The sequence below is a fragment of the Hevea brasiliensis genome, chromosome 17, assembly GCF_030052815.1.
Source record: "Hevea brasiliensis isolate MT/VB/25A 57/8 chromosome 17, ASM3005281v1, whole genome shotgun sequence".
In the NCBI taxonomy this organism is placed as follows: Eukaryota; Viridiplantae; Streptophyta; class Magnoliopsida; order Malpighiales; family Euphorbiaceae; genus Hevea; species Hevea brasiliensis.
The window spans coordinates 17448437-17469162 of record NC_079509.1 but is presented as its reverse complement, the minus strand read 5'-3'; the positions used below and the strand labels follow the sequence as shown (position 1 = coordinate 17469162).

General features: G+C 33.4%; 4 protein-coding genes and 2 pseudogenes across 4 annotated transcripts; 5 read left to right on the top strand and 1 right to left on the bottom strand.

Annotated features, from left to right (window-relative positions):
- Positions 1-1126: 1126 nt before the first annotated feature.
- LOC110650542 (tubulin beta chain) lies at positions 1127-4894 on the top strand. The gene is made up of 3 exons (XM_058140297.1): positions 1127-1753; positions 3100-3369; positions 4032-4894. Exons 1-3 carry the CDS (start codon positions 1360-1362, stop codon positions 4700-4702), a joined length of 1335 nt encoding a protein of 444 aa, XP_057996280.1. The 5' UTR covers positions 1127-1359; the 3' UTR covers positions 4703-4894.
- A 3252-nt stretch (positions 4895-8146) lies between these two features.
- LOC110650546 (putative germin-like protein 2-1) lies at positions 8147-8906 on the top strand. Its single transcript, XM_021805551.2, has 2 exons — positions 8147-8258; positions 8339-8906. Exons 1-2 carry the CDS (start codon positions 8147-8149, stop codon positions 8872-8874), a joined length of 648 nt encoding a protein of 215 aa, XP_021661243.1. The 3' UTR covers positions 8875-8906.
- Positions 8907-10280: 1374 nt separating this feature from the next.
- On the bottom strand, positions 10281-11284 carry LOC110650544 (putative germin-like protein 2-1). The gene is made up of 2 exons (XM_021805550.2): positions 11121-11284; positions 10281-10964 (listed from the first exon to the last, which is right to left on the bottom strand). Exons 1-2 carry the CDS (start codon positions 11230-11232, stop codon positions 10429-10431), a joined length of 648 nt encoding a protein of 215 aa, XP_021661242.2. The 5' UTR covers positions 11233-11284; the 3' UTR covers positions 10281-10428.
- Positions 11285-11743: 459 nt separating this feature from the next.
- LOC110650543 (probable hexosyltransferase MUCI70) lies at positions 11744-15986 on the top strand. Its single transcript, XM_021805549.2, has 6 exons — positions 11744-12447; positions 12992-13206; positions 13366-13542; positions 13625-13780; positions 14904-15180; positions 15521-15986. Exons 1-6 carry the CDS (start codon positions 11904-11906, stop codon positions 15751-15753), a joined length of 1602 nt encoding a protein of 533 aa, XP_021661241.2. The 5' UTR covers positions 11744-11903; the 3' UTR covers positions 15754-15986.
- A 765-nt stretch (positions 15987-16751) lies between these two features.
- On the top strand, positions 16752-18818 carry LOC110650540 (probable protein phosphatase 2C 58; annotated as a pseudogene).
- On the top strand, positions 18678-19782 carry LOC110653172 (probable protein phosphatase 2C 28; annotated as a pseudogene).
- The last annotated feature ends 944 nt before the right edge of the window (positions 19783-20726 follow it).

Here is a 20726-nt window from a genome sequence, read left to right as displayed (position 1 = left end):
GTTTCTTCCCATATTATATATCCTTTCTTTTTTAGAAAAAAAATAATTATATCGAAGTAATCGTGTGACATCGTAAACGTTTGTTGTGTTTTCATGATGTAAATCTATTGATATTTGTTTGATCATTAATATCCTTTCCTTGGCTGTATAGAAAACCAAAAGCAATTCTCCTTGTTCGTCTGTTTAATTGGATTTAGACTGACCATGTGGATTTCAATTTTTCAAATTTATTTTGTATATTAATTTACATTTTTAATCTAAATTTGAGTTATATTACTATTTTATTTAATTTTCATGTGAAAATATTCATATGATATTTTCTTTTTAAATTTAAAATATTATAATAAATTTATTTTTATACCACTCATAATTACACTATTTGATTGAAAAAACCCATTGACAAAGGAGCTTATGATCCCTGTTGAAAACGGTCGAGGACAATAAAAAAGGACTTCTCTTGAAACTTGAAAGGGAGGGGAAAAAAGCCAAAGAAAAAGCTCCCTTGATTCTTGAATTAAGATAATTAAGACTTGAATTTAAATTTATTAACTGAATGATATATTTTCGATTACTAAATAAGTCAAATTTTAAATTTGTTTATAAATTTAAAAAATAAATTAATTTATTTATTTATAATATTTTTTAAATTTATAAGAAAATTTTTTTGAAGAGGTTAATTTTTTATTTTAATATTTATAAATTAATTTAATTAAATATTACACCACTCTTATTTGATTTTAAAATTTTATGACGTATCTTATTTAATATTATTTTTAATAATTTTAATAATAAATTTTTATATATTTATAAAATATTAATATTTATAAATAAATTTTCATAAATTAAATAAGACTCTTGTAAATGATTAATAGAATTATAATTATTGAGGTAATCATTTATTAAAAAAAAAAAAAGAGATAATCAAATATAGTCAATAATTTGTTTTGTTTTATCTAGTTGTTTGCACTATGATCAATAGATATCAAAAACTCATCATGCAAACCCAAAAATAATTATAATTTTATTGTCCTTGCAAACAAAAAAAATCCCTATCCACAAAACAATCAAGTTCAAATGTTGGGTCTAACATTAGACAATTTGATCCCATAAAAGCCCAAACTCAGATACTTCCTTTCTTCCAGAATCCTCTTTTACAACTCACTGCCCCAAAATTATTTCATTTTACAGGTAGACGCCCAAAAAAAAATTCCACCTTTTATATACCATCCATTCCCTCTTTCTTTCCCCCACCCTTCTATTCTACTCGATTCCTCCATCTCCTCACTTTCCCTCGCTTTCCCAGGAAATTAAGGGAGAACCCAATTCGAGAACACAAGAAAACATACTTCCCAGGTGGAAATGAGAGAAATTCTTCACATCCAGGGCGGCCAATGCGGCAACCAGATTGGAGCTAAGTTCTGGGAGGTGATATGCGACGAGCATGGTATTGATAACACCGGAAAGTATAGCGGTGACTCTGAACTCCAGCTTGAGCGTATCAATGTCTATTACAACGAGGCCAGTGGTGGCAGATACGTGCCTCGTGCTGTTCTTATGGATCTGGAGCCTGGTACCATGGATTCCGTTAGATCTGGACCGTTTGGGCAGATCTTTAGGCCTGATAACTTCGTTTTCGGCCAGTCTGGCGCTGGGAATAACTGGGCTAAAGGCCATTACACTGAAGGAGCTGAATTGATCGATTCTGTGCTTGATGTTGTCAGGAAAGAGGCTGAGAATTGTGATTGCTTACAGGGTAATGATTGAGTTTTGGTATTTTCGTGTTATTTGCTTAATTCGTTTGGTTTGACCCTGATGGCTTTGGTGTGGGTTAAGTATATTTGGTTTTGTTATTAATTTTATCTTTGCATTGGCTGGGGTATGAGGTTTGTTTCTTACATGGGTTTTCGTTGTTTTCTGAAAATGTTCAAGGGTTTGATTAAATTCCTTTTATTAAGGACCAACTTTATTCTTTTTCCTTTACTTTTTTTATGTATATCTTGTGGAATTTGTGTCTACATAGATTTTGTCTGGTGTTAGAAATTTGCTGTTTGTTTTATCAAATCCTGCAGTGTGTGACAAATTAATGTAGAATCTGTTCATTTACTTATATACGGTGCAGCTAAATGCATACGTAGATCGATGAATTTTTTTTGAACTCTATTTTGGTTTTGGTACTCTTAGTTGCAGGGTTTTGACGGCATTTATATGAATTGAGTTCACGTTGTTGGATTCGTTTCTCTGTTTATGAATCTTTCATAACATTTTGGTCCATTGCTTGGTAATGTCCTTGTTTTAATTGTTCTTTACAAATCATTCCTTCACTTCGGATTGGTTGATTTTTAGCTGTGCACCTTCGTTATCTTTCTCTTAGTTTCTAATGGCTTATTTGGGAGTTTCAAAAGGATTCCAATTTCATATGTTATTTGTTAGTCTATGGTGTAGGCTTATGGATTCAAGGCCTTTCTTGCTGAATCATTTTGGTTCTGATTCTTGTTTGTCTTTCTATTTAAAGAATTTGGGTTTATATTCATTTTGATAATACTACAAATTGTTGTTAAAGTTTGATTCATTGTAGCCTGCAATTCATTTTCTTTGTATCTTCCACAAGCTTTCTTCACGTGAGATCCAGACATTTGTGGATAACCTTTTAAAATTGAATTCTATAAGGGAACATACATATTGAGCGCTTATGCCAGGTTTTCCAATAAACTTTTTTGACTTGAAACTTGAGTTTTGTAATTTTCAAAAATTGGTGACAATATGAAGTAAAATATATTCTGAGACTTTTATAAGTATCTAGAATAATCTGATGAGGCCGAAACTATAATCTAATGTTCACTTTTAAAGTTGGAGTTTCTTTGCTTTTGTTGATCCTGGTTTTTCCCTTGCTATTTTATTGCACATCTCTCAGTTCATTATTTTTTATCATTTAATTGGATTAATGTTTTTACTTGGTGCTTCCAAAGGAGTTTTTCACCTTAAGCAATCATGTAGCAGAATATTTTCACAGTTTCTATTTCTTAAATTCTTTCTGACTATTAGTGCTATGATTTTAATATTCCTATCTGTTTCAATTATCGTTATTATATTTTTTACCAGGATTTCAAGTTTGTCATTCATTGGGTGGAGGCACTGGTTCTGGCATGGGAACTCTTCTTATTTCCAAGATTAGGGAGGAGTATCCTGATCGGATGATGTTGACATTTTCGGTCTTTCCTTCTCCTAAGGTATCTGACACAGTTGTTGAACCATACAATGCCACTCTATCTGTTCATCAGCTTGTGGAAAATGCCGATGAATGTATGGTTTTGGACAATGAGGCTTTGTATGACATCTGCTTCCGCACTCTGAAGCTTGCTACTCCAACTTGTAAGTTGACTCAAAATGCTTATTTAATATTTGGAATATTTGTCCAGTTAGTTCTAGATATTGTTTATCTTTGAATTTAAGAAATAAAAAAAGAGTGGGGTTTTCCGTCCATTAAGGTTAAGAATGAAAATTGATAAAAATAATAAAATTTTCTGCCAGCCTGTTTGATATAGATTGATGAGATGTGTGATCTAACTTTGGTTGGTCATTAGTCTTTCTCATTGGTGGCTAACAGTGGTTATCTTGTGTTGCTTTTTTACACTCATTGGTTATTGGTGGCATTCACATGCGCTAGTATGGTTGCAAATGCACACAGACACAAATTGACACATCTAGACAAATGAACAATTTGCTTCGGCCCCTACAATAAATATGACAATGACATGTATTCTGAATGGTACTGTTCACTACATATATATCCATCTTTTTGGTGAATATATAACCCCTCTCTCTCTCTCTCTCTCTCTCTCTCGTGTCTTGATTTAGATTACATTCTTACAACACGTACGTGGATATTTATATTTATATCAATATGACAACATACATGTTCACACATCACAAGTGCCCATATATACATATATATACATATGATGTGGAATTTTTTTTGAAGGACATTATCTGACCATCGTCTTATATGTTTCTTTGTTTTGTCATGTTCCCAGTTGGTGATCTTAACCACCTCATATCTGCTACAATGAGTGGTGTTACTTGCTGCCTCCGGTTCCCTGGACAGCTTAACTCTGATCTTCGAAAGCTTGCAGTTAATCTTATTCCATTTCCTCGCCTGCATTTCTTCATGGTTGGGTTTGCACCTTTGACTTCTAGAGGATCACAACAGTATCGGGCTTTGACTGTCCCTGAACTAACCCAGCAGATGTGGGATGCCAAGAACATGATGTGTGCTGCTGACCCACGTCATGGTCGCTATCTAACTGCTTCAGCCATGTTCCGTGGTAAAATGAGCACTAAAGAGGTTGATGAGCAAATGATAAATGTCCAGAACAAGAACTCTTCATACTTTGTTGAGTGGATACCCAACAATGTTAAATCCAGTGTCTGTGATATCCCACCTAAGGGTCTCAAGATGGCATCGACTTTTATTGGGAATTCAACTTCAATCCAAGAAATGTTCAGGCGTGTCAGCGAGCAATTCACAGCAATGTTCAGGCGCAAGGCTTTCTTGCACTGGTATACTGGTGAGGGTATGGATGAAATGGAATTTACTGAGGCAGAGAGTAACATGAATGATCTGGTGGCCGAGTACCAGCAGTATCAAGATGCAACAGCTGATGATGAGTATGAAGAAGAAGAAGAAGAGGAGATTGCTGGTTGAAGTGGGTTTAAAATCTTTTTCAGTTTGTCTGAAGTTTTTATTGTGTTGGCTCTGGAAATGAGTGATTCTATTTCTGTTGTTGAAGTGTAAAACCAGATTGACATGTTGATATGTATTATTGTGGGTCCTTGTATCAGAAATGGGTACTTTTGTTTTAAATTTAAAATTATGGATGGATGTTTTTGTATCTAATAGATGAATATGTGAATTGAAACTATTGATGTTGAAAACGATTTTTTAAGTGGAATGGGCATAGCTTTGTGATTGTGGTGACCATGCGGGTTTTTTGTTTTTTTAATCATCAACATTATTACGAGGTAATGCTAGTGATTCTGAACTCGTGGCTCAGTTTCTCAAATTCAACGATTAAGGTTGTTTTTAAAATTCTTAATTAAAAAGGAAAAATGCACAACCCCAGATATGTTCTTCCTTAAAATAAAATTTACCCAGATGCAGAGGAGCAAACCCAGGATAGTGTGTGTGTTTAAAATTTTAATTAAGAAAAAAAATCAAACACAGGCACTAACTGTTCTTTCTAAGCACAGTAGATCCAAGCATGCATGCAGAGGAAAAGAGGGGAATAGTTGAATGCAATTGTGTAACGCGATTGTCCCGGTTGCAGGTTGACGGCAGGCGGATCCCAGCTCCTCTTCCTCCTATTCTTAGTTCTACATCTTCTATGTTCTATCAGCATTCATACCCAATTTTTTTTTCTGAAAGATAAAAGGGGCTTTAGGCCCAGATACAAAAGTTTACGAAAAGCTTGATCATAAAAGGCCTATGGCCCAAAAAAACAAAACCCCAAAACTAATTTATAACCTAAATTCATAAAATTAAATCCATGACAAATATTTAACCCTAATTTAAAAGGATAAATATCAATAGTTCATCGTCACTGCCATTCAATATTTCAGCACAACTAGAATTGATCACCGGTTGTAAGTAAAGTAGGAAGTCATCTTCATAATAAAACAGAGAGTCATAGATTGAGCATTCATACCCAATCGACAAAACATGGGCAGATTATGCACATTATCATATGGAAAAATGACCAAAACCAAAATTAAAGCAATATTTACCCACAATTAATGAACAAAATTTCCTTAATTTTTATTAATTATATTATTATTATTAATTGAAAGTTTTTTCTTTGGTCAGACTTCATTTAATTTCATTACAAATACAATTAACAAAAAAATTTTCTTAATTAATTTAGTTATTTTTTAATTATTTTATGATTAAAGAAAATTTTTCTAAATATTATACAATTAATTTGATGAAAAACTTTTTCCCTTCAATAATGTAATTAGATTTTCTTAATTGTGTTATTATAATTAATTAAAAACTTTCTTCGAACAATTTACTCAAAAATTTAAATTATTTTATAATTATAATAAAAATTTCTTAAATAGTTTGATTAAATTTTCTTAATTTTTTTTTTAATTTTGACAATTGATTCGAGTCGAATTGATCAACGATTTTTATTTTTATTTTTTTAAATTGATTTAAGAAAAGACAGAACATGAACTGTGGAGAGCAATGTCATTAAACTCGGTTTGGCCCGTCAGATTGACTTGGTGAATCGGGTTCTAAATCAAACTAGATTTTCAATTGAATTGATTAAGAAAGTGAATGATCCAACCAATTAAACTAGTAATCCATGTGACCTAACCAGTTGAAGTGTTGAACCATTGATTCGGTCCATGCAAAGTGAACTGGATCATAATTTATAGGCCATAAATCAAACCCAATCCTTATACAATGAACTAATTTATGAAATAATTGAGCCCAAAAGTAAATAACATATTAAAACCTTTTTATTTATATGATAAATTTTATAAAATAATATATTTATTTATTTTAATATATTTTTAATATTTTATAAAAATCAAAATAATTATTATTTAATAGAAATATTTTTATGCATTAATTATTAATATTAGGAGATATTTAATAATAATATTTAAAATTTGAATACTTTTATATATAAAATTTAAAAACACAAAATAATATCTAATTAATACTAAAAGTTTAATTTTAAATAATTGAAAATTAGTAAATTAAATTTATTTATTTTATATTATTAAATGTTATATATAATTAATTTTATATTTTAATAATTCATTAACTGAATTACTAATTCATTTAGCTAAACTTGTAGAATTCATTTTGAGTTTGAGTTCAACCGGCCCATTTCTAATTTAATTTCAATTTTAGATGTGGTCTACCTCCAATTGAATAACTAAAGATTTTTCTTATTTAAATTTAATTTGTCATAAATTCAAAATACATTATATATGATGAGACCAACCACCATGATTTCAAAACATATAATATATAATGCGATCCTTTATATCTTGAGTCTAAGGGTGCCCAGTTCTATTTCAATTTAGGATCTATCTATAAATTGGAACTAAACCAAAATTTCAATATAATTCTAGTTTAGTTATTCATTGTTTTGATTCCAGTTCAGTATGGTTTTTAATTCTTCAATTTCAGTTCAATTTGGTATAATTTCGATCATTTTCTCGATTCTTAAAATAATTTTATATAATTATTTCTTAAAAAAATCATATTTCAATTAATATTTAAGTTATAAATTGAGTTATTAATATATAATATATCAATTCATATATATATATATATATATATATATATATATATATTACATTTATAATTAAAAATTATAAGGTGATTTACTATATTTATAATTAAAATTATTAAGAAAATATAAAAAATAAAATATAATATTAGGTTGTATTTAATTAATAATTAAATATACATATATAAATATATATAATTATATTAAAAATATATAATACATCTAAAAAACTATATATATATAAATTCGATTTTCAGTTCAGTTTTGATTTTGTACGGTTTTAGTTTGGTTTTAGTATAATCTTGATTTTATTCTTATTAAAAAATTAGAACCGAATCAAAATATCAAATAACTTCTTGATTTTATTCTTATTAAAAAATTAGAATCGAATCAAAATATCAAATAACTTCGATTTAATACGATTTCTATTAGTTTGATACGGTTTTTTAGTTCAATTGGAGACTCATAGTGGACTGAGTATAGGTTTCCTACTTTCAAACCCTCCATAAGTACTGACAAAGGATTCTTCTAAACGGCAGAAGAAAAAAGAAATTAAAGAAAATGATGAAGGTATACCAAGTCAATCATATTTAAATACCTTGGAAGCTTTTATTTTTTTAAAGAACCCAACAGAAGAGTCGGCAATGCACTTCTGGTCATCGATATTGTGACAAGGATATATAAGATGATGAATCTTTGAACTCCATGGACGGCTGCCTCCTATTTCTCTCACTATAAAAGAATAAAATGCACACGAATGATTCCCCATCAATCTCTGAACATAAATATTAGAATCTTTTCCCTTCTTATGAAAGAAGACTGCATTTAGATAATTTGAAATAATGGCTTCTAATAAAATTCTTCTATTAGGGCTTCTTGCATTCGCCTGCTCTCTTGCCATGGCTGATCATAGTCCTCTTCAAGATTTCTGTGTGGCTGACCCCAGCAACGCAGGTATAGTACTACTAATATATATGAGTACAAATCACTCTAATATATAGTGTGGTGACTTTTGTTTCTTGCTTCAATGGCAGTTGTAGTGAATGGCTTGGCATGCAAGGACCCAAAGCAGGTTCAAGCCAGTGATTTCTTCTTTAGTGGGCTTCACCTAACAGGCGACACATCGAACCCCGTGGGTTCAAAGGTGACCCCAGTCACAGTAGCTCAATTACCAGGGCTAAACACTCTAGGCATCTCCATGGCTCGCATAGACTTTGCACCATGGGGTATCAATCCTCCACACACTCACCCAAGGGCTACTGAAATCTTGACTGTTCTGGAGGGTAGCCTTGAAGTGGGGTTTGTGACTTCTAACCCAGAAAATCGTCTCATTACAAAAGTAGTTAATAAGGGTGATGTGTTTGTGTTCCCTGTGGGTCTCATTCACTTCCAGAGAAACGTTGGCTATGGGAAAGCTGTTGCCATTGCTGGACTCAGCAGCCAAAACCCTGGTGTCATCACCATTGCCAATGCGGTGTTTGGGTCGAAGCCTGACATTTCCGGTGATATTCTTGCCAAGGCTTTCCAAGTTGATAACAATGTTATTTCTCAAATCCAAGCTAAGTTCTAAACAGTCTTCTAGATGACAAATTCAAAGAATCAATTGATCTCGAATTGTGATTGATTAATTTGAGTATGCACGTCGTTGTTTTCTTATGGTGCCTATTGTGTATTCACCAGGGTACGCATCAATGAATTAGTTATTTCATGTTGAATATTGGGTATAATTGTGCTTATTTTGTCAACTCTCATCGCTTTCAGAGAATATATATATATATATAACATCACAACACACCACATATTGTTTCTTCACTGTACAGTCAATACAACACGAAGTGTGTCTTCGTTACATTGGCAATAATCCCTAAGGGTATATTTCTCAAGGAATTATTAGGTGTACCCAATGCACATATACCTTCTCTCACAATCACGTGGGACTCACTTTCTATATAATAAGAAGGACTCACTTCCTATATAATAAAAAAGACCCACTTTCTGTGAGAGAGGGAGCACTATTTTTTAGTGCTGCTAGTGTACCTAATAATTAGCCATATTTCTCTTGAGCCCTATGATCTTTTTTTATAAATAAGCTAAAACCGAATAATCTCTGCTACAATGTTCTTATTATAATTCTTTAAACAATTGAACGATATTTCTGCAAGTCAAATTAGGAAAAATCATTCCAAATTCAAAGTGATTTTGAGTTATACTCTACCAAATCTCCATAATAACTCAAAATTTATTAACCATACATATCTTAAATTTTTTAATGTCTTTATTAATCAAATCTTCTTTATCTTTAACCTTCAATCCTCAACTCATCTTGGCTGTATTTACTTTTTCCTTTAAATTAATTTTCACTTTATCAACTTGTTTGATTTTGGATCTATAGTTTCTCCTCAATTTCAACTCTCCATAAAGCCTTGAGATTAAATCATTAATATTGCACGTGTGACTTTCTTCATGTTACAATAACATCACCTTTGACTAAATAACTGGGATCATCTCTACAACTCTAATATCAATTGTTATGACTAAAATCCATATTATCTATTTTAACCATACAAAATGATTGGTAATTTGATAATAAGTATTAAGTAAGGATTATAATTATTGCCTATCCTGAATTGATCCATTTCACATCTGATATATATATATTTTTTAAAAGTTGCTTCACCTTCGATATTGCTTGGGGTAGAGACGAAGAGAAAGTCTCCCAACCCCAAATTCCCCATATCCACCTCAGTAATAATATATTATTATTTTATTAAAAAATTAATTTATTTTTATATATTTAAGTATTATAATTTTGAGAAAAAAAAAATATATATATATATATTATTAAGATTATGTTTCAAATTTATATTTCTAATTTTAATTTTTATTTTCAATAAATAAATTTATATTTTATAATGATAAATTAAAATAAAAATAAAAGAAAAATAATTCTTGCTGATAAATTATATATTGAACAGAGAAAAATTTGTATTATCAAAATAAGAATGACAATGAATATACCAATCCATTAACACAGCCATGAAAAGAGACAGATGGAACAACAGACTAATGGGTTGAGTGGCAATTTATTGTTCCAATTAGGTTAAATTATTTCATTGAATGTCATCTAGAATTTAGTTTGCAGATAATTGATGACACTCTTGTCTACTTGGAAAGCCTTCGCAAGAATATCACTAGGAATCTCTGGGGTAGACCCAAACACAGCATTTGCAATCGTCATAACACCTGGATTTTGGCTGCTTAGACTTGATATGGCAACTGCATGACCATTTCCCAAATTTCTTTGGAAGTGGATGAGACCAACTGGGAATACAAACACATCGCCTTGGTGCAGAATTTTTGTAATGAAACGATTTTCAGGGTTAGATGTAACAAATCCAACTGCGAGACTGCCTTGTATGACTGTGAAGATTTCAGAGGCACGAGGGTGAAAGTGTGGAGGGTTTATACCCCAAGGTGCATAGTCGATGCGGGCAAGAGAGATACCAAGAGTGTTGAGTCCTGCTATTTTGGCTACATTAATTAGGGTGACCTTAGAACCCACTGGATTTGATGTATTGCCCGGCAAGTGAAGTCCACTGAAGGAGAAATCATCAGCTTGAACCATCTTGGGATCTTTGCAAGCAAAACCATTCACAAGAGCTGCCATGAAATACAAATTAAATGTATCAGAAATGATATCAGTATTGTATTTGTGGTAAACTGGCTAATAATTAACAATGAAAAAGAGATACAAGCGATAACCACCAACTAGCCACAGCTAGCTTTAGGAGATTCATGCAGAGGGTGCAAACGTACCAGTGTTATTATCTGCCACACAGAAATCTTGAAGTGAGCTTGGATCAGAGGCAAGTACAGAAGATAAGGAAAAGACCAGAAATGATAAGAAAAGAATAATGCGAGAAGCCATTTCGTCAAAATCCCAAATCAATGTATATAGTATAGCTTTCAAACAAGTTGAGAAGGAGTTTTCTGAATTGTGGAGGAAATGTAGGACACGCCTTCAGTATAAATACACACGGGCAAAAGAGAGGTGACAGGCAACAAGCCATAGCTGTAGAGCACAAGTATAAAATTAAGCCGTCCAATTTGAAAGGGTCATGGTGACCAGGGGAGGGGAGTTACGTAGTCGCATGTACGCCGGCCGTAATTTGTTAATGGAGGAGGAGAATGACACAAAGAACCAGTCAATATATATATATAGTCTTTAGTTTTCCCAATCCATTATTTGTTACAATTAGAAGATATTTATTAATCTTATTCATCATTTAATATAATAATAAGATGATTTTTAATTATAACGATAAAATTACTCCGTTTATGACCACTTACTTATAGCTGAAATAAGATTATATACATCAATTATATTCAGATACCTATAACAGCATAATCAAAATCAGAAAACCAAACATGCTTAGTCATCTTATCATGTATATGTAAAAAGAAATGCATCCAAGTGGCCATTTCAAATAAAGATGACATCTGCAAGCAGATCATTTCAACGATAGGCCGTTCAAGCCGAAAATTTTATTATTATTATTATTTTTTAGATATTAGCCGAAAATTTTATTTGATGGAACGATGTCGTTTTACTCATGCTCCACCATCGTTCTTACCCCGCAGACTAACCATGGGAAGGAGCGGAACATGAACACCACATCAAAGGCAGCGTCTGATTGCTCATCACTGCTTCCTCCAACCCCTAATTTCCCTGAATCGCAATTTCTCATTTCATACATATTTATTCAATTCCATTTTCTGATAAATTATTTCTCAATGTCTTCTTCTACATTCAGCAACAACAGTATTGCTATCACCGTCTCAGATGAGGAGTCTGATGAACTTAGTCGGATGCGGGCGCGAGTCCGTAGAAAGAGCAAGAAACAGCGGGGGCTCCGAGTTAAGAACAAGCTGTCTCAGCGTGTTCCAAGGTTTCTCTTGAAATATTGGATGGTTTTGATTTTCCTGCCCGCTGCTGGGTTACTCGTGTTCGAAGCATCGAGCATTGGTAAAAAACCGAGCTTGGATTTGGGATTGGAACGGGATGGAAGCTACACATCGGATTTGAAAGTTAACCAGACAATTGGTGAATCAAACAAGAATTTGGATCGGCTTGATCCACCACGTGAGTGATTGACGAAAAGCTCAAAAGAATTAGCCTGGTGATGTGTGTTTTTACATCATTGCTATACACATTTGCATTAGATCTTTACGTAATCTCTGTTTAAGAGACCAGTCATTTGATTCTCAAAAACAATAAGCATATGATATATATATGTATATATATATATGTGTGTGTGTGTGCGCGTGTTTTTTTTTTTTTGGTGTTTAGTGATGTTTGGTTAAGTTTCTTGAGGCTTTGAGTGGTGAGTATTGGAGTGTCTGAATGAGAGAAATGGAAGATAGCTCTTTTATCATTTTATTGAGCATGCTTAGTGGAAATATGTTTCCTGTAAGCACTTTAAAGTTGCATATCACCTGAAACTCAATTGTGTACTGGTTGTGAAATTTGGTTTTTTGTAATTTTGAGCAGCTGTGTGGGGTATTCAATATTTAATCATGTGTGTGTGTGTGTGTGTGTGTGTGTGTGTGTGTATAAATCTAGTGGATGTGAAACTGTGGAACTGAAAATCCATCAATATGTGATATGCATTTGTGGATGGTATCAGGTTGCTTGAAGCTACTACCTCCTGAAGAACTTCAACGTCTGGAAATTCCTATGCATGATGAATCTAGTCCTGTTAAAAATGTATTATACATATCAGAGAAAGATGCACAACATAGAGGAGGGAATGGTATCCTCTCTCAACGGCGCACAGAGGGTACACGATTTAATTTATTTACTGGACACCAAACCGTTGGCCAAAGAGATAAAAGTTTTAAGGTTATAAGCTGCATCTTCTTATCATTGGGCGGATGTAGGATGACAAGAAGATTTTTAAAATTAATATGAGGATGCAACTATGGAGTGTGAAGATTTATAAGCCCTTGGTTTCTAATATGTTGGTTCTTGCTCATATTGTGTGGAAATTGTGTCTTTCAGGTGAACGAAACGGCTGAAATACATTGTGGTTTTTATAGTGAAAATGGTGGGTTTAAGATTTCTGATGAGGACAAACTTTACATGCAAACCTGCGAAGTTGTGGTGTCTACTTGTGCATTTGGGGGTGGAGATGACCTTTATCAACCTATTGGAGTGTTAGACACATCACTTCAAAAGGTTAGCTTTAGGGATGTTGAAATCTTACTTTGTTGCTTAGGCATCAACATGCTCTATGTGTGTTTTGACCACACTGGTGTAGGTCTGCTTTCTTGCATTTTGGGATGAAATTACTCTAGCAGCACAGGAATTGAAGGGGCGAACAATTGGTGAGGACCATTTTATTGGGAAATGGCGGATTGTGGTTGCAAGGGATCTTCCTTTCATGGACCAAAGTTTAAATGGTAAAATCCCAAAGGTATCAAAGTTATACATTATAATTATTTTTTATATGATGTTGAAAGAATTTGTACATTTATATGTATTTGTTGTGTGTGTGTTTGACATACAGCTGCTCTTTTTTTGCTTCCAACTTTATGTCAAATTTGATTTCCTGAGTTACTTTTGGTTGTCATCATCCGTCTATTTCACGTCTCAAACAGGTTTGACTTATTCCATGTAGAGCTTGTGTATCCTGTGAATGTATAAACGGATGAAGTTAATATAGTGTTTAATCCACTTACAGTTGGGGAATAATGGAAGGAATCACTATAATGGTAGTAGCTTCTCATATTCTTGTAATTATGTAAATTGTGCATCAAATCATCCTATTTCCTGTACTATTTAGTAACTGGGAAATATTTCAAACTTGATTGTATTCATGGAATTTTTTTTTTTTCTGGTCTACTGTCAGAATTTCTGAAAGGTTCCCTTTTCACATTTGTAAATGGTGTGAGCCTTTTATCAATTATGATTTGCCATTTCTTGCGATAGCATATGTAGAAATATGGTGGAATTTTAGCCAATCCAGATCTTTGGATCCTCAGCCAGAAAATGATTGATCATACAACAACAAAAATTGAGCCTTATTTCCAAATTAATTGGAGTCGGCTGTATGGATACTTATTCACTTTTCAACTCTGTTAGATACCAGGTCTGCATCAATATCCTAAACTTATAAATCCTTTGATATTCCTGTATGTTTATTGCACTAACTAGGAAGAGTTTCCTCGTTCTTTTATCAAATGGACTTGATATATAAGAATATAGTAATCTAGTGCAGAAAACAAGTGTAGGGAAAAACTGAATTGTTGCCTTTATCAGGGTCATTATCTTGTACTGATTGCTGCTTGAGTTTGCCTATATTTTTCAACATGGTGTAGTTATTACAGTACTAAATTATCATGATTAGATGTGAGGATGGTCATCACTGATTCTCATTTTCATCAAAGTCATGCATGTTCCTTGGTTATTCTTTTCTGTAAGATGGCATCACCTAATCTGCTTTTCTTTCTACTGTGTCTGTGCATGCTTGTAAATTTGCATCCATGTCACTATTTGAATGTTTTTTTGAGGATTTATATAACTTCTGCTGCTATCAGATGTTGGGACATCGTCTCTTTCCTCATGCCAAGTACTCTATTTGGGTAGACTCAAAATCCCAAGTTAGGAGAGACCCTGTTGGTGTTCTGGAAGCCCTTCTTTGGCGTTCAAATTCTGTATTAGCAATTTCACAACATGGAGCACGCAGCAATGTGTACGAGGAGGCTACAGCTGTTGTAAATAAACACAAAGCCACACCAGAAGATGTTGAGGTGCAGTTGACTAGATATCGACAAGATGGCTTGCCTGAAGACAAGAGATTTAATGGAAAGAAGGGTAAATTGTTTTTTCTTTCGATATTATCATGTGCAACTATGGCATTAAAACAAAAGCACATTGTGGCCATCTTTATGGTCTAATGTTGGTAGCGTGTTCCTTGTACATATTTAGGCACAGCTGTTTATTGACTGAAAATTTGTGCTAATAGGAGAGATTAGACTTTGAGAAAGTCTCAGCTTTCTGAAAGGAAAATCCCATTAAGAAATGAGATGAGATCTACAGTGTAAAAGCTTGGAACCACATTTACTTTGGCAGAATTCACTAGTATCATAGAAGCATAGAAAATTGTGGTGGGTTATTATCGATCTGGTTATCAACAAAATATTAATCATTGCAGCTTTAAATGAAGCTTCAGTCATTGTGAGGGAGCATACACCATTGACTAATCTGTTTATGTGCCTCTGGTTTAACGAAGTGGTTCGCTTCACTTCAAGGGATCAGTTGAGTTTCCCATATGTACTTTGGCGGTTGAAATGGCTTAAGGACATCAATGTCTTCCCTGTTTGCATCCGAAAAGATCTGGTTAATAGCATGGGCCACATACGCAAGGCTAAGCCATTAATGAGTTGATGCTATGGTACCTCATTCACAATTTGTTTGAAGTCAAATGTAAGGGAGAAATTGATGAGAAGAGGAATTTTTCCATGGTTCCTCTTTTTTCTGTTTTCTTGATCAGCTCCTTGCATTGTTATGGTCATCATGATGTAGATAGATGGCTAGAGTCTAGAGATCTTGTATTTTTAACTTCGAATTCCAATTATTAGAAAAATGAATGAATCGATTTACCTGTATTTGGTTCTGTATCTAGCCCACTTGAATTGGAGCAAAATTATGCACCACACTATTAACTATGAGTTAATAGAATTTAGTTGGTGGAAGATTGATCCAATTGAGAGATTAGGTTAATGGGGCAACGATTTAATTAATGGATATTAAAATATTAATTGAAATATGTTAATTAAATATTACATTTATTAACATAATTAAATAATTTTTATCAACTAAATTTTATTTTTTAAAATTAATACTTCAACATTTATTATATTATATTTACATATATTTATATATTTACAAATATCTTAATAATATTATTAAAATTTATAAGAAAATATCAAAAATATTTAAATTTTAATTATTTTTATTTTGAATATATATAATTAATATTTAAAATAAAAATGTTATTAATATTTATAAAATATAATTATATATTAAAACTAAAAATGAATATATCATTTTAACAAATATTTTATTTCTATAAATAAAAGAATTATATTTAAGTAATATCTTATTTATTTATTATAAATATAAATTTAAATATAAATTTAAACATCAACATAACTTATATTTTTAAAAATTTTTAAATTAAAAAATTTTAAATTTGTAGAGTCATTATATAAATGAGTCATCAGCTCAACTGCTGCATCATTTTAATTTTTCCGAATTTAACCCTTTATCTGATTTAATAAAAAAATCGAGTCAATTTTATATAAGATCACTGATCCATCGAGTTAATACATCAGATTAAACCGAGTTTAATAACTATTCATTTAACGGCCAAGACTAATCGGTCAATTTTTGAAAATATCAATGCAAAATCCAGAAAAAGGAAATACAATTTGAGTGAAAAAAAAAAAAAAAAAAAAAAGTCTTGACGAAGGAAAAGATGGTTCAATAAGCTCCGGGTGCCACTAGTCATATCCCGGGATTACGGTGGTTGTGACGGTGGCGGCGACAGTCTGATGGAGGCGCCGATGGTAGGCAAATGAACACTGTCTCTCACGAGAGCAGCGGAGCAGACACCTGTATCCTAATCCTATAGCTATTGCTATATAACAGTGTCAAGGGCTTCAACTCTTCTCATCTATTCCAGTGAATGCCAACATAAACACCATGAAGGTATGAAACCAACAGTAGCCACATTTAATTTGCCCCCTTTTTTAATGCTATTATTATATTGATTGATTTACTTACATTTATTTCAAATTCAAACCTTCTATTCAAGTTTAATCTTTCGAATGAGTTTTAAATTTCTTTACGAACTTAACAATTTAAATATAATCAAATAATTTTGTTGGGTATATTTGCATCCGCAGAAAAGAGCATCGATCTTGAGAAGTGATATGAATTCCATTGTAACAAAGGTATTATGCTATTAAGATCTTGTCTGGTTTCGTTTTTTGAGTGCATGGAATGCAATTCATGGCCACTAGGAAATTTGAAATTGGCTTTCTTTTACTCTTGTGTTCTTAGAATAAGAAGAAGAAGAAATTAGTTCCAGTACATCATGTGGACGACGATCTCTTCACCAGGAAGGTATATATGAATCTTTACCTTCTCACTAATTGCAAATTATTTACCAGAATTGATTTTTCATTAAATGGAAGTTAATTCTGGTGCATAATTATTCTAGGAAGAAACTAGAGATGACTCTTATTCAACTGAAGATGAAAATGATGAACAGGCGGCTGCTTCAAGTAGAAATATAAGCCACGGATACCATAAGGTGAGAGGAAAAATGGAACATGGGATGGAAGATTATGTGGTGGCAGAAAATAGAAAAATCAATGGCCATCACTTAGGTTTATATGCAATTTTTGATAGCCACTCTGGTCGTCATGTTGCAAAATACTTGCAATCCCATCTATTTGATAACATATTGAGCGAGGTATGGAAAGAATTCTGGCATTCACCATCCTTTCTGAAAATCTTTACGCAGGCATTCGACCGCGGGAGTTTTAGACTCATGGTTTGTTTCTTTGATCTCATGCTCATTCCGAATTCTGGAAGAACCCAAAAAGGGCAATCAAGAAAGCATACAAGGTGACTGACAACGAGATTCTGGATAATATAGTTGGTTCTCCAGGAGGCTCAATGGCAGTCACTGCAATTCTGATCGACCAAAGAAGGCTAATTGTGGCCAATGTTGGCGATTCCCAGGCAGTCTTGTGTAGAAACGGTGTAGCAAAGCCACTATCAGTAGATCATGAACCCGAGAAGGCGAGAGAACTTGTTGAGAGCAAGGGTGGTTTTGTATCCAAAATGCCAGGTAGAGGTTTATATAGTGTTCGTGTTTAGTTCAAACATTCAAGTTATTGCATAAATATATGGTGGTCTAATCCTTTCCTGATCAAATCAGGAAATGTTCCTCGAGTTGATGGGCAGTTAGCAACGACAAGGGCATTTGGAGATGGGAAGCTGAAGGAACATATCACTTCTGAACCTGATTTGACAAGCAAGATGATTGATGAGGATGATGAATTCCTTGTTTTAGCAAGTGATGGCTTGTGGAAAGTAGAGATTGGAAATGAATTACGAATCAAGGGGCCTTCTTCAAATGGATATATGGTTATCCACAAGTTACACAGCTAGTGATACATGCATTTATGCAGGTGATGTCAAACCAAGAAGCTTATGATTGCATTGAAGACATCCAAGACGCCCAAGAAGCATCAGAGAAGTTGATCGCAGAGGCATTAGTTGCAGAAGTTATATAGTGTTCTGGTCGTCATGTTGCAAAATACTTGCAATCCCATCTATTTGATAACATATTGAGCGAGGTATGGAAAGAATTCTGGCATTCACCATCCTTTCTGAAAATCTTTACGCAGGCATTCGACCGCGGGAGTTTTGGACTCATGGTTTGTTTCTTTTAGCTCATGCTCAGTCCGAGTTCTGGAAGAACCCAAAAAGGGCAATCAAGAAAGCATACAAGGTTACTGACGACGAGATTCTGGATAATATAGTTGGTTCTCGAGGAGGCTCAACGGCAGTCACTGCAATTCTGATCGACCAAAGAAGGCTAATTGTGGCCAATGTTGGCGATTCCTGGGCAGTCTTGTGTAGAAACGGTGTAGCAAAGCCACTATCAGTCGATCATGAACCCGAGAAGGCGAAAGAACTTGTTGAGAGCAAGGGTGGTTTTGTATCCAAAATCCCAGGTAGAGGTTTATATAGTGTTCGTGTTTAGTTCAAACATTCAGGTTATTGCATAAATATATGGTGGTCTAATCCTTTCCTGATCAAATCAGGAAATGTTCCTCGAGTTGATGGGCAGTTAGCAACGACAAGGGCATTTGGAGATGGGAAGCTGAAGGAACATATCACTTCTGAACCTGATTTGACAAGTAAGATGATTGATGAGGATGATGAATTCCTTGTTTTAGCAAGTGATGGCTTGTGGAAAGTAGAGATTGGAAATGAATTACGAATTAAGGGGCCTTCTTCAAATGGATATATGGTTATCCACAAGTTACACAGCTAGTGATACATGCATTTATGCAGGTGATGTCAAACCAAGAAGCTTATGATTGCATTGAAGACATCCAAGACGCCCAAGAAGCATCAGAGAAGTTGATCGCAGAGGCATTAGCTGCAGGAAGTGAGGATGACGTCTCATGTATAGTTGTGATTTTTCGGTGATTTGTACATATTCTGGTTAATAAGCTTTGGATAATACTTTGAGAACAAATTTAGATTTCCTTTCTGTGGGAGGGAATTGTCTCGTCTTTGATAGGGGTGTAAATGAGATGAGTCAGAGCTAGAGTTCTAAGACTTCAATGGCTCGTTAAATTTATACCAACTTTTGAGCATTCAAATGAACTCGGCTCTAACACAACTCGTATTTAGTTCAGCTCATGTATCAAGCTCGTAAACTTGGCTCAAGAGTTCGAGTTGGGTAAAACTCCAAGAAAAATAATTTTTAATATTATTATTTAAAAACCATTCAATAATAAAATTATCATGACCCAACTTATGGGCCGGACCGGCATTAGGATCTAGGTCAGCCTAAAGTCCCTAAGGCCTGTAGTAAGTCTAACTATTCCTTAATCAAATCCTAAGGCCTATTTGGGTCCAATTTTAAAAATTCAACTGGACAAAGTCTGGCTATAAAATGGACCGTTCAACGGAGAGTTTTTAACTCGTCCGATCTATAAACACAATATATAATAAATTGGGGAGCTCAGCTTATCCTCTACATGCTCATAATATCAAAAGTCCAATGGGAGCTCAGCTCCCTCATCCCATCCAGTCATACATACAAATAATAATTTTACAGGTCCAACATAACTTTTATAATATAGGTCCAAAATAAAAATAAGTACTTCTAACACATGCGGAGTCTAAAATTTAACTCGATTGTACAAAATACATTAAATACTATCAATGGACATGCGAAGAAGAAGAACAGGTTAGCCACAATAAATAATCCTCCTGTAGCCTGGAAAAATAGATGAATAGGAGTTAGCGTTCGACTCAAAGAGTAAAATATCAATTTTAAGTAAAATTTCTATAGCTATCTAAAACTAATGTACCCTATGGAATGAAATGCAATATCATCATAATTTTCATACAATTTACATCATAACAGCAAAAAAGCAATTTGAAGCACTCACACACCCAACACTGTCAAGCAATACATATATGGAAGTTGATCCTCTATACAGCCATCTTAATCCAACCTCTGCCAGCGAGTGTCTCTCAAGCTGGACTTTCGCTTAATAAACCAAATGTGGGATTCCAACGAGTATCTCTCAAGCCTTGTC

What these genes read in the sequence shown, in the direction of transcription:
- LOC110650542 (XM_058140297.1), top strand. Translation starts at nt 1,360, where the DNA reads ATGAGAGAAATTCTTCACATCCAGGGCGGCCAATGCGGCAACCAGATT. An exon ending in GAATTGTGATTGCTTACAGG is followed by an intron (nt 1,754 to 3,099) that starts GTAATGATTGAG and finishes ATTTTTTACCAG; the next exon opens with GATTTCAAGTTTGTCATTCA. An exon ending in GAAGCTTGCTACTCCAACTT is followed by an intron (nt 3,370 to 4,031) that starts GTAAGTTGACTC and finishes TCATGTTCCCAG; the next exon opens with TTGGTGATCTTAACCACCTC.
- LOC110650546 (XM_021805551.2), top strand. Translation starts at nt 8,147, where the DNA reads ATGGCTTCTAATAAAATTCTTCTATTAGGGCTTCTTGCATTCGCCTGC. An exon ending in GGCTGACCCCAGCAACGCAG is followed by an intron (nt 8,259 to 8,338) that starts GTATAGTACTAC and finishes CTTCAATGGCAG; the next exon opens with TTGTAGTGAATGGCTTGGCA.
- LOC110650544 (XM_021805550.2), bottom strand. Translation starts at nt 11,232, where the DNA reads ATGGCTTCTCGCATTATTCTTTTCTTATCATTTCTGGTCTTTTCCTTA. An exon ending in TGTGGCAGATAATAACACTG is followed by an intron (nt 10,965 to 11,120) that starts GTACGTTTGCAC and finishes ATTTCATGGCAG; the next exon opens with CTCTTGTGAATGGTTTTGCT.
- LOC110650543 (XM_021805549.2), top strand. Translation starts at nt 11,904, where the DNA reads ATGTCGTTTTACTCATGCTCCACCATCGTTCTTACCCCGCAGACTAAC. An exon ending in AAAGAGATAAAAGTTTTAAG is followed by an intron (nt 13,207 to 13,365) that starts GTTATAAGCTGC and finishes TGTGTCTTTCAG; the next exon opens with GTGAACGAAACGGCTGAAAT. An exon ending in TAAATGGTAAAATCCCAAAG is followed by an intron (nt 13,781 to 14,903) that starts GTATCAAAGTTA and finishes TGCTGCTATCAG; the next exon opens with ATGTTGGGACATCGTCTCTT.